This window comes from Biomphalaria glabrata, chromosome 18 (assembly GCF_947242115.1).
Source record: "Biomphalaria glabrata chromosome 18, xgBioGlab47.1, whole genome shotgun sequence".
NCBI classification, from domain to species: Eukaryota; Metazoa; Mollusca; class Gastropoda; family Planorbidae; genus Biomphalaria; species Biomphalaria glabrata.
Window position 1 is genome coordinate 19,796,357 of NC_074728.1, and position 12,685 is coordinate 19,809,041.

The following is a 12,685-nucleotide window of genomic DNA, read 5'->3' on the forward strand; positions in this document are numbered from 1 at the left end:
GTAAGATTGAGATGCTACAGAAGGATCCTAGGTATTATGCGAATTAGGTATCAAGATAATGAAGCACATTACGTTTTGATATATAGGCCTATTAGATCTACATGAACAGCGAGATCAGAATTATATAGGGTTGCAACTGTTTGTTATAAGCTTCGTAATTTTACAATACAATCTCAATATAATTGATTAATCAATTTATTAATTGAGTTAGGCCTAATCTTTACATTATTCAGCAGGTGAAGAGTATTTTTTTTACTATTGAAAGATTGGCAAACTTACTGACACCTTTATTGCATACATTTCGAAGATCAAAAAGCAATGAAAAATCGTATGGCCTTATTATATGATACTCGAACTAGTCCAGTGGACCAATGGATGGGTGAAGGTGGTGGAGAAGTTCGATGTGAACCTGGCCTAACTGATGTCATATAATGATTCTCTAATTTTTTTCCAAAGGGTCAATCTCTTATTCCAAGCCTCAATTAAAAAAAAAAATATTTCCTAAAAAGAAATAAAAAAATTATCCCCTTCTTTAGTTCAGTGTTCCATGTCTATTACGGATGGTGTGCAGCGCGGCAGCACACTGAATATTATGAAACGCTACTTAATAATTGTAGTTTTAAATTATATTTCACTTATAAGCATACTAAATAGATTTTTTCTGTTTAAAAATAAAAGTAATTTTTTTTAGTTGTAAATGTAGTAGCTAGTATAACAAAACTTAGCTATTTAAGCAATATATCTGTAAAAAAATATATATATTTGACAAAAAATCTAAAACCGTTTGCATAAATCTGTTAAAATATGGTAGATAGTCACCTCCCTTTCAAAAGAGCCTCCATGTTTGTTACTATTAAAAGTGAATAATTGTAAAAATGGTGTATTTTGATGAAAAAACCTCTTACATAGTTAATTTTAGAAATTAAGTTTTTCGCTTTCAGAAAAGAAAAAAAAATAGCCGTTGCATTACAACTTTGAATGGTCTAAAATATTATGATGTCGGATTTTCAATATCTTTTCTAGTTTAGGAGATCTAAACGGAATGAAAGGAATGACGGACGAACGGACAGACCGACCACACAAACTAAACGCGCCTATTTATGATGTTGTTTTTTTCTTGTTACAGAATCAGAAGTTGTCAAAATTATGTGACAGACAGCCGAACCTTCTGTTCATCAGAACATGAAGTATACCGAAGACAACAGATTAAAAAATTGTCTTTAACCGACACCTGACATTGACATTGAGTACAAATATCTAGCAAGGAGCAAAACTATAATACTTGTCTTAATTTGGCCTTTAAAAGAAGGTAAGACTTAATTAGGATAATTAGGCAAGCAAATCAAGCAAGAAGCTTATCTCCGCAGCTTTTAGAGCGTCTCTTCTCTATTGTTTACAGAGGCGGCTCTATGTTTTTTTTTTTTTTTTTTTTTCGGAAGGCGTTAGTTCGGAAGTGCAATAAAATATTTAAGCTTATTTTTCTTTTAGCGTATCCTTAGCTTGAGAAAAAAAACAAAGTCCCCTAAATGTTATGTACTGGGTCAATTAAATGTTGTATTCTGTTGTTGTTATTTTGAGTTGGGCGTAAAAGCCAAAATGATTGCCTAGGCACTTCTCTAGGCACTTCAAACAGAGAGTTCCATTGTGACCATCCGTTATATTATAGAAAGCCTCAACACTGACCTGCAAAGTCACAACTTGTGGGCAATTTAAACCGATAGCTCGTTGCCATATCGTGCAGACCTTACTATAACGACTGTACAAGTAATGAAGAGACGAGAAACAGTCACCTAGTGATACTTAAGGTGCAGGTGAATTTAGATTTCAAAGCGGACTACTCCTAAAAGTGTAAGGGAGGACCTGACTAAATTTAGATGGGCTCGATGGCTGAGTGGGTTAGTGATTGGCTTATTAACCTGGGTTCCAGGGTTCAAATCTCGACGAAGACTGGAGTTTTGAATTTCGGGATCCTTGGGCGCCTGTGAGTTCAGCTAACTCTAATGGCTACCTGACTTTAGTTTGGTAAAGTAAAGGCGGTTAGTCGTTGTGCTGGACACATGACACCCTGTTCGTGGTCCGTTGGCCAAAGAAACAGATGACCGTAACATCGTCTAACCTATAGATCGAAAGATCTGAAAGGTGAACTTTACTAAATCTTATAGCTCCTTGGTATAGAAATAAATAGGGGGTTAGAATGCGTGACCAAAAGTCAAGCGAAATGCGCACAGCGGCTAGACAGAGGAGGGGTAGCGGACGGACTGCTCTGGGCTGGGTATAATGTTCAAAGACAGCGACAAGACTACAAGCTGCTAGCAATCGTGGTCGACACAGAAAATAGATAAAGTCTATTATAACACTGTTTGTTATGTAGTGACATTATCAGTCGAGTGGTGAAAGGGGGGGGGATGGAGATGAAAGATTGCATTATTATTATTATTTATTATTATTATAGCTTTTATATAGCGCTACTTTCATGCTTATAGCATGCTCAGAGCGCTTTTGGTCCAATCTCATTTGTGGACCAGTGGGGGGGAGGGGGTATCTAGGAGTTGGTTTTCCGTGCTGCCTTTAGGCGCTCAGTAAACCCAACTCTGCCCGAGTCGTGTGTCGAACCTCGAGCCCCCTTCTAGGTAGCCAAGCCAAGTTCAAGCGCACTTGGCCACTCGACCACGCGTCCCACATTGTTACTCCAAAGTTTAAAGCTTGCCCGCCGCCATCAACACATATATTCTACCAGGGATTCCAGAGATTCGAACTAAGACGTACACTTTTCATTTCTAAAGAAACATAGAAAATGTGTAGAATATGCACACGATACTGAAAAGATGTTAAGGAATCAAAAATACTAAACCTGGTTCCTTAAATAAAAACGAATGAATTGAACAAAATCAATAAAACAATGCATTTTAAACTTTTTTTGGTATTACTTCCTATTACGTAAACTGTATCTACAGAGGAATAGACGAACAGAGAATGATGAATACCTACATACTATTGAAACTGCACCTGTGGATCACCTTAGGTAAGATCATTATATAGTAAGTATTATATATAGGGCCTATATATATATATATATATATATATATATATATATAATATATATAATAAGACTTCTCATCGAGTCCGAAGATACGCAGCCCCATCTGTGACCTAAATATTTTGCCACACTCTAGGCAAGCATAACCATTGTTCACCGGTGGTCAATTAAGATTTTCTTTTCGCCGTCTGCGTCTGTTCTCGTCAGCGGATTTTCTTTTGGTCTCAGCTGTGTATTCCGCGGCCTATGTAAGTGACCTGCAGATGTCTCGCTCTGAAGCCGCATGCAACCAGGTGCTCTCTTTTATGTCATCTAGGGCAAGTTGGCGCCTAAGTTGGTCATTAATTTTTTTCCGTGGGGCACCTCTGTTACGTCGACCACCTTTCAGCTCACCAAAAAAAAAAAAAGACTACTTTTGGCATACGTTTGTCCCTATTACGGATTACGTGCCCTGCCAGCGTAACAGTCGGACCATAAGAAGTCCCTCTATACTGTTCATACCGACGTTTGCAAGGACATCGCTGTTTGTAGTGCGGTCTTGCCACCGTATGTCCATGATGATCTTTCCTGCTACTGACAGAGGTGTGATGCCTCGGTAGTTCAAGCAGTTAGTCTTGTCTCCCTTTTTATATAGGGATATGATTACGGAATCTGCAATAGCGTGTGAGTTTTGAGAAAATGTATACAATTTCTAATGTAAAGACTGTAGTTCTTGATAATGCGCAGCACAATTTTAAAACTACTAGATCAACAACTAGTAAATCTCTATGCTAAACCAAAAATAAAAAAATCCTAAAAATTGTTAATTTGAATCTAAGGGCCTATTAATATAATGTAGTTTCATTATGTTAACGCAAAGAACTCTTTTTTTTTTTACTCAAATACCAGATTGTGATTGTTAGTAATTGTACTCCCTTATTTGTTCTGGACCCCATTCACGCTTGTGCCTAAGTTTATTCAAAATGTCACTACAGTCGAAAGTCAAATAGTCAACCAAACCAGTGTCGGAGAAATGGAAAGTCTTACGGTCAGGTGCGACATACAAAAGTTTAAGAAACAAGACTACCCAGAATGCACTTATGTCAATTCGATCGCAGTAGAAAGAATGCCACCGGGTGAAGTGAGCTTTACATACATGGCCAAGTACTCGCCCTTCGCTGCTACGGAGGAACACAAGAAAATCACAGTAAGACTAAATGCTCATTACCATGCATGCCTCTATTCAACTCGTTCCTTCGTGGGAACTACATCCTTAAACATGGGTTCAAAGCTAAATAAAAAAACAGGGTGGACACTGATCTCGAAAAAGGCTCTAACGATTATCCTAGAAATTTGACAGTTAACGTAACGTATATTGTCGATAAATGAATTACTAGTTCGTTGGCCCTAATGGGAAAACTCTAGTTTGACCATTATTTTTTTTTCTTAAAATTATAAAAAGAAATTAATTTCTTGAATCAACTATAGGTCATATGGTATTCTCTAGAACCGACTATAGGTCATATGGTATTCTCTAGAACCGACTATAGGTCATATGGTATTCTCTAGAACCGACTATAGGTCATATGGTATTCTCTAGAACCGACTATAGGTCATATGGTATTCTCTAGAACCGACTATAGGTCATATGGTATTTTCTAGAACCGACTATAGGTCATATGGTATTCTCTAGAACCGACTATAGGTCAAATGGTATTCTCTAGAACCGACTATAGGTCATATGGTATTCTCTAGAACCGATTATACGTCATATGGTATTTTCTTGAACCGATTATACGTCATATGGTATTCTCTAGAACCGACTATACGTCATATGGTATTTTCTTGAACCGACTATACGTCATATGGTATTTTCTTGAACCGACTATAGGTCATATGGTATTCTCTAGAACCGACTATACGTCATATGGTATTTTCTTGAACCGACTATACGTCATATGGTATTTTCTTGAACTGATTATACGTCATATGGTATTTTCTTGAACCGATTATACGTCATATGGTATTTTCTTGAACCGACTATACGTCATATGGTATTTTCTTGAACCGACTATAGGTCATATGGTATTCTCTAGAACCGACTATACGTCATATGGTATTTTCTTGAACCTATTATACGTCATATGGTATTTTTTTGAACTGATTATACGTCATATGGTATTTTCTTGAACCAATTATACGTCATATGGTATTTTCTTGAACCGATTATACGTCATATGGTATTTTCTTGAACCGACTATACGTCATATGGTATTTTCTTGAACCGACTATACGTCATATGGTATTTTCTTGAACCGACTATACGTCATAGGGTATTTTCTTGAACCGACTATACGTCATAGGGTATTTTCTTGAACAGACGTACGTTAGATGGAGTTTTAAGCATCATCTTCTCAGCCTTGATCTTTAGACCTACTATTATAACTTTTTATCTCTAAGTTGATTTAAAACATTGGCTAAACCAGGACTTATTTTTAATGAGGAAGGGTAGAATTTTTTTTTATAAACCTATCCTTCATTAAGTCTTACGAAAAGTCACCAGCTTCACAATAGACTTTAATAGAGGAATAAAAGAAAAAGTTCACCTTTAAGACTTTGCGGTCTAAAGGCCAACGGTTAACGAGGGTGTCATGTGGACAGCACAACGAACAACTGCCTTAAATGCAATTACTTTCCCCCGAATAAGGCACCCCATTAGATTTGTAATGCGTTATGTGGACAGAGGCCCCAAAAGAATCCGAAATTAAAAATCCTCGGTTGGGAAGCCAAGGGCTTTACCGCTCAGCCACAGCGTCTTTAAACAAAAATATTTTTTATTATTTTTTTTTATTCTTAGAAGATTTCATAGAATGTGAAGAAAAAATGATAAAATATATTTGTATGCCTTCATAATAAGTCCAATCTAAATTTCTAAATATTTAAATAGTTCTATAAAGTTCATTCAATCGTAAATTTTCTTATATATAAAAAGGTGATATAAGGAAACATAGAATGTTGTGTAGTTTTTAGAAAGTGCGGTGACTGAATGGTTAAGCAATTGACTTCAGATCCTGGGGTCCTGGGTTCGAATCTCGTTGAAGACTGGGATTTTGAATTTCAAGATTTTTTAGGGCGTCCTTGACACTACCCAACTGAAATGGGTACCTGACTTGAGTTGTAGAATTTAATGGGGGCGGGACGGTCGTTGTGCTGGCCAAATGACACCCTGCTCGTTAACCGTTGTCCAAAGAAACAGATAAGTTTAACACCATCTGCCCTAGAAATCGTAAGGTCTGAAAGTGGAACTTTATTTTGCTATTATCCAGTCTACAGTTTATAATTAAAAAGATATAGAAAGAGATAGCAGTACGTAGCCGGTCATACAGTACCATTATAACTATAATAACTGTATAACAGTTCCATTATAACTGAATAATAACTGTATAACAGTACCATTATAACTGTTTAATAACTGTATAACAGTACCATTATAACTGTATAATAACTGTATAACAGTACCTTTATAACTGTATAATAACTGTATAACAGTTCCATTATAACTGAATAATAACTGTATAACAGTACCATTATAACTGTATAATAACTGTATAACAGTACCTTTATAACTGTATAATAACTGTATAACAGTTCCATTATAAAGCTGAATAATAACTGTATAACAGTACCATTATAACTGTTTAATAACTGTATAACAGTACCATTATAACTGTATAATAACTGTATAACTACCTTTATAACTGTATAATAACTGTACAACAGTACCATTATAACTGTATAATAACTATAACAGTATCATTAAAACTGTATAATAACTGTACAACAGTACCATTATAGCTGTATAATAACAGTATAACAGTACCATTATAGCTGTATAATAACTGTATAACAGTACCATTATAGCTGTATAATAACTGTACAACCGAACCATTATAACTGTATAATAATTGTACAACAGTACCATTATAACGGTATAATAACTGTATAACAGTACCATTATAACGGTATAATAACTGTAATAACTGTAATAATAACAGTACCATTATAACTGTGACTTAAGTTATTTCTTACATTCCCTATTCAGAATATACCGGCTGGGCGACAGTGGGATATTGTTTTCCTTGGTGACGACTCTGACGACAACAGAGACACAATCGGGATAGTCATAGTTATTAAAAACGGCAATTACAGAGACGCGGGTCTGTACAGGTGCTACTACATCGACCACCTGAACAGAAAAAAGTACACCGATCCCTTCTTTTTGAGACCTAAAGGTATTATGTTCTTGTGTTTTCTTTATTGGTCTGTCCCTTTGTCTGTTGGACGTTTTGGGTACTTTGGGTACCTACTGTACAGGTGCTACTGCATCGATCTTTTAATAGAAATTAAGTTCAGCTAACCTTTCTTTTTTTTAGAAGAAAAAGGATTTGCTCTTCACAGACTGATTCTGAAAGCCCCGATGAACCAGATGATTATGTAATCACATTAGTTCAAATGTGACACGGTTCTTAGAGCCAACGTTATAATCTCATCTAGTCGTTTTCTCTTTTTCCCCTCCAGTGGCGTAGCTAGGAATTTGCACTCGTTTGGGTGCCCGTAGGTGTAAAGCGCTTATTTTCCGAATCGGGGTCAGGGGTTCGAATCCTGGTGAAGACTGGGTATTTTAATTTCGGGATCTTCTGGCGCCTCTGAGTCCACCCAGCTCTAATGGGTACCTGATATAAGTTGAGGAAAAGTATTTTAGTTTCAAGTACAATGGCTTGGAGGCGCGGTGGCTGAGTGGTAAAGCGCTTGACTTCCGAACCGGGCTCCGGGTTTGAATCCTGGTGAAGTCTGGGATTTTTAATTTCGGGATCTCCTGGCGTCTTTGAGTCCACCCAGCTCTAATGGGTACCTGACATTAGTTGGGGAAAAGTAAAGGCGGTTGGTCGTTGTGCTCGCCACATGGCACCCTCGTTAACCGTAGGCCACAGAACCAGATGATCTTTACTTCATCTGCCCTGTAGACCAATAGGTCTGAAAGTGGAACTTAACTTTGTTACTTTAATTCACGTGGTGGCCTACTAGTTTAGTACTCCAGTAGTTCATATAACACCTATTTAAGCCTCGCGGAACACAGTTTGAGAAACACTGATGTCGAGAACCCCGCACTGTTCAGGAGCCATGAGACCTTTCTTCTCTAGGAACTAAGTCTTCTGTTGATTATACGTTCAGCCGTCTTCCCAACGTTGGACGTCAACGAGATGGGTCGATAGCTTTCTGCGCGATGCGGGACCTTCCCCTTCTTGAGAAGGGGAACAATCGTTGCCACTCGTCAACTGACACTGTCTGTCTGTCTGGTCAAAAGTTTGTACACGTCATTTCTCCGATACCCAATCTGGGGTCAAGATGAAATTTTGTACAATTATTTCTTTTACCTGACAATACAAGAATTAATAAAAAAAAAACGTTAACCAATTAGAATATTAACATTTGGTAAAAAATTACTTTGGTATCTCAAATAAAGGAAAGAAATAATACTTGAATGAAGTGGTGGAATAAGCTGAATTAGTCCCCTTTATTTAAGGATGTCGTCTCAGGCTTAGTGAATACCTACATGTGCTGTACAATGTCAATAACTATAAAATCTTCCTTGTTTATAGACTCTTCAGACAGTGTGAGTTGAAGTTTTGTAAAAATGCATACTTTTTTTAACTTAATTACATGGATAAAATAATAAATTCATATTAGTTTCCCAACAGCTCTGGGCAAAGTTGCGAACAAGGGCAGCATCGTACCAGGCGACACTTTGACCGTGCAATGTGACTGGGAAAAGTTTAACAGGAAAACTTCACCCAGATGGATTTATATCGATAATTTGGTGGCAGAAAGAAGAGTTACAGGGGACAATGATTTCAGACTGATAGCTCGGTATAAACCATTTGTACCAGAGGGCCCAGACAAAAGAATAACGGTAATGTAATGAATTTAACTCTATACATGTTATACAATCTCTTTAGCATTGCTGGGGAAAACCCTGAGCGGTAAGTTAGCGAGTGCTCGGCTGCCTACAGGTCCTCACTCGCCTCTCTTTCACCCTGACCGGATACACTATAGTAGTACAGTATTTTGTCGGAGAACATGTCCCGAAAACCTCATGCGACGCTGTCATTGTCAGAGACCCGATCTCTATAACTCACTTCCAAAAAAAAAAAATCCGTGACAATGATTAATTGTGCAAAATTTCAACTTGATCCGACAATGCGAAGTAGAGAATTAACGTGTACAGACATTTGTGACAGACAGACAGACAGACAGACAGACAGATAGATAGAATTAATATGGAGCATTGTAATAAATAGACCAGCGTGAAAGCTATGTGCTGTTATGAGAATAGAAAAACAAAGCTAACAGGTGAGACTGTCTAGTTAAAAGGGAGGTGATTTAGTTAATGTCACGAGTCTATACTGTGACCTAGTTCCATCAGTTTCTAGAAGCCGAGATCAGGTAATAGAAGTCCAGATCAAACACACATAATTATAGTCACCAAATCAGAGAAAGAGGTTAAGGGAAAAATAGCATATGTCACTTTCTAGAAGGTCACAATTAATAAAATAATTAGGATAGAAGACTCTATGATTCTGGAAAGTACGGTCTAGAAAAAGTATAAATTAGGGGAAAGTTAGTTAGTCGGGGTCCTCGCAATGCAACGGTCATTGCAGAGGAACAGATTTTCGAATTGTAACGATTTTTTTACAGAAACGGTCTTAAGTTTAAACGTTTGCGGGTCCAGTAGTTATAGTTCCATTACTTGAATTTGTATCATAAGGTAGTCTTTATAATTAATAAACAAGTTGAAAGAGAACACATATGTTTTGTTCGGTGTGTTATCAAGTCATTTATATAATCTCCGGCAAGACGATTCTGTTTGAACCATAACTAATATTAGAAGAAATACCAAGTGTCACAGATGCCATTATAGATTTATTTGTATATTTCACATTTAAAAGCTTATGTGTAAATAGAAATATAAACCCTTGACTGAGCCTCAGGAATTACCCCACAAATCTAGATCCTTGACAGCGCCTCAGGTTTTACCCGAGACGTAATTACGATGTTGCAAATCTATTGGTTGATTTGAAAATAAATAAAGACATTTTAGCGCCAGAGAATTGACGAGAGTAGAAAGAACGCCAGTCGATGAAAGAATTTCCTATTAGACAGTCACGTTTTCTAAGAGCTCTGATTTAAAACCTTTGTAATGTTATTAGTGCTTGTTGATCTGTAACTTGTATATAAGCTGTACTTACGTTTTATATTTAAATAAAGTTCCAGAGCTGTGTTTTAACAAAGAATCTTTTATTGTGAATCCTAGATCGTCATTTATTCAACTATTTTAATTCAAGTGAAATCCCCGGCACCACAACGCACGTGACACCAAGTAATAAATAAACAGAAATCATCACAGTATATAACTATTCAATGGCATATATCATTTTTGTTTTTAAAAGAAATATTGTATTTACTTCGAAACAAGTTGTTTTTAAAGCACGATTTGATTCGTTGTGTTTGGTGTAATTTAAAAACATTAGCAAATATATATATATTTCATTATACTCTAAATAAAAAGGAAGAGCAATCAACTAATGGTACGTTGGCCAACCATTAATTAGACTGTCATGTAAAAACAGAGACCAAGCTTGCAATGAACTATATCATAATTGTAGTAAGACCATTGAATACTTATGACTGAACTAATAATAATGTAAATCTCATCAATCAGCCTTTTAAATCCAATCGTATTGGGAAAGCTTTCGCCGCTTACACCTCAGATTGTATGGTGGGGGGGGGGGGGGGGGTAGAATGTGGTTATTGAAGGTGTGTAATTCTTAGCTTGCTCTCTCAACAGAATGTGGGCGCGGTGTTTTATGGTTAAGGGCTGGCTTCTGAACCTAGGGTCCTGGGTTCGAATGTAGATGAGGGATGAACATTTTGAATCTCGGGATATTTAGGGCGCCCCTAAGTCCACCCAGCTCAAATGGATACCTGACTTCAGTTTGGGAAAGTAAAGGCGGTTGATCGTTGCGCTGGCCACATGACACGCTGTTCGTTAACCGTAGGCCTCAGAAACAGATGACATTAACATAATCGGCCCTCTAGAGCGCATGGTTTGAAAGGGGAACTTTTTGTCCTAACAAATGATCCATGATAGACCCAGAATGATTTCTAGCTTTTTAAAGTTTGTGTTGTTGCTGTTATTATTTTTTCGAACAGAGCATTCCAACAGGACGTCAGTGGGAGATCAATTTCGTCAGTGGCGACACCCAAAATTGTAAAGATTATTCTATTACGATTTACATCAAAGACGTTGCAGTGAGCGACGCCGGTCGCTATAGATGTACCTACTACGACTATGATACTAACGCTCTTATCGAAAGCGACCCGTTCACTGTATTACGTAAGTCTCCACGTAATAAGATCGGATGATTAAGTAAAACTTAATTTATAATCACGTGGTGGGTGAAAGTGAAGTGAACATGGCTAGACACCAGGCCTACTTGGGATGTATGTAGCTCCACTGTCACGTGACACTATTGGCATGAGTTGCTTCTTTCTTTAGTAGGCCTAAGTTGATTTGCAATTTTTATTTACTAAAATGTATGATATGCTCTATTGTTAACTAGATTTTAGGAACCATAAAATGCCATCTTGCAGAAATTCAGATAAACAACCAAACCATAAACCAAGTTCAAAAATTTAAATACCAAGGTACAACCATCAACAACAAACCGATATAAAGTAAACACTGTCAAAACCTTTCACACCAAAATTCATCAACGACTCTTTTATCTTAGAAAGATATGAAAATTTTAAATCGACAGAACAATAACAATAACACTTTTCTATACAGCAACTATCAGATAGTCTAATTAACTTTGCCATCACCTGCTTGTATGGTAATACTTCACTGGCACAAGGACATAGACTAAATAGACTAATTAAAAAAAAAGCATCGCATATCACTCGAAGGCAGCTACCATCTCTTGAAGTACTTTTTCATGAAAGATGTCTTTCCAAAACACAACCTGGACCGATTAAACCACTGTTACATCAAATCTGAAGTGGTCGTCTCCTTTCCTTTAGAACTTAAACAGAAAGATTTAAAACCTACATTATCCCACTTTCGGTCAGAGTGTTACAACAAGGTCATTTGTCGTCATCGAGAAGTACATAGAAGTCACATTCATAAAACGCTGGTTATGAGTGTGTAAGTGTTTTGTGTGTGAATGTTGTTCGTATTTGCATCTATACTGTAATTGTTACACTAGTTACGCTGAGTTGGTCAATTGTAGCCAAATAAATTTCCATTTGTTTGGATTAATAAACATTATCTTATCTTATCTTATCTTATCTTATAAAACACTTGAATATCAACGTCAAGGTACTTGTGGGTCTAGCTAGGGAACGATACAGTAACCGGGTTTCCCATCTAGGCTGGTTAATGTAGTAATTAAAGAACAATAGCAAAACTAGTTGCATAATATAATCTAATATAATACTAAATACAAACACTTAATATTCAGAATATTTACAAATCATGGGAGAATAAAACCCCGCCATTGGACGGTCCCAAGCCCGCTGAGAAAGGAGGAAGGTTGGGCGTAGGGCTAG

At 36.9% G+C, this 12,685-nt stretch overlaps 1 protein-coding gene across 2 annotated transcripts in view; it reads left to right on the forward strand.

Moving 5' to 3' along the window:
* Window positions 1–1,129: 1,129 nt before the first annotated feature.
* LOC106062710 (uncharacterized) overlaps window positions 1,130–12,685 on the forward strand; it is a 45,314-nt gene continuing 33,758 nt past the window's right edge. For both annotated transcript variants that reach the window (XM_056017860.1, XM_056017861.1), the window contains exons 1-6: window positions 1,130–1,309; window positions 2,955–3,022; window positions 4,012–4,223; window positions 7,119–7,308; window positions 8,776–8,987; window positions 11,288–11,471. In XM_056017860.1, the coding sequence (XP_055873835.1) occupies window positions 2,974–3,022; window positions 4,012–4,223; window positions 7,119–7,308; window positions 8,776–8,987; window positions 11,288–11,471 (847 nt within the window). In that variant the 5' untranslated portion in view covers window positions 1,130–1,309; window positions 2,955–2,973. The remainder of the gene's footprint in view (window positions 1,310–2,954; window positions 3,023–4,011; window positions 4,224–7,118; window positions 7,309–8,775; window positions 8,988–11,287; window positions 11,472–12,685) is intronic.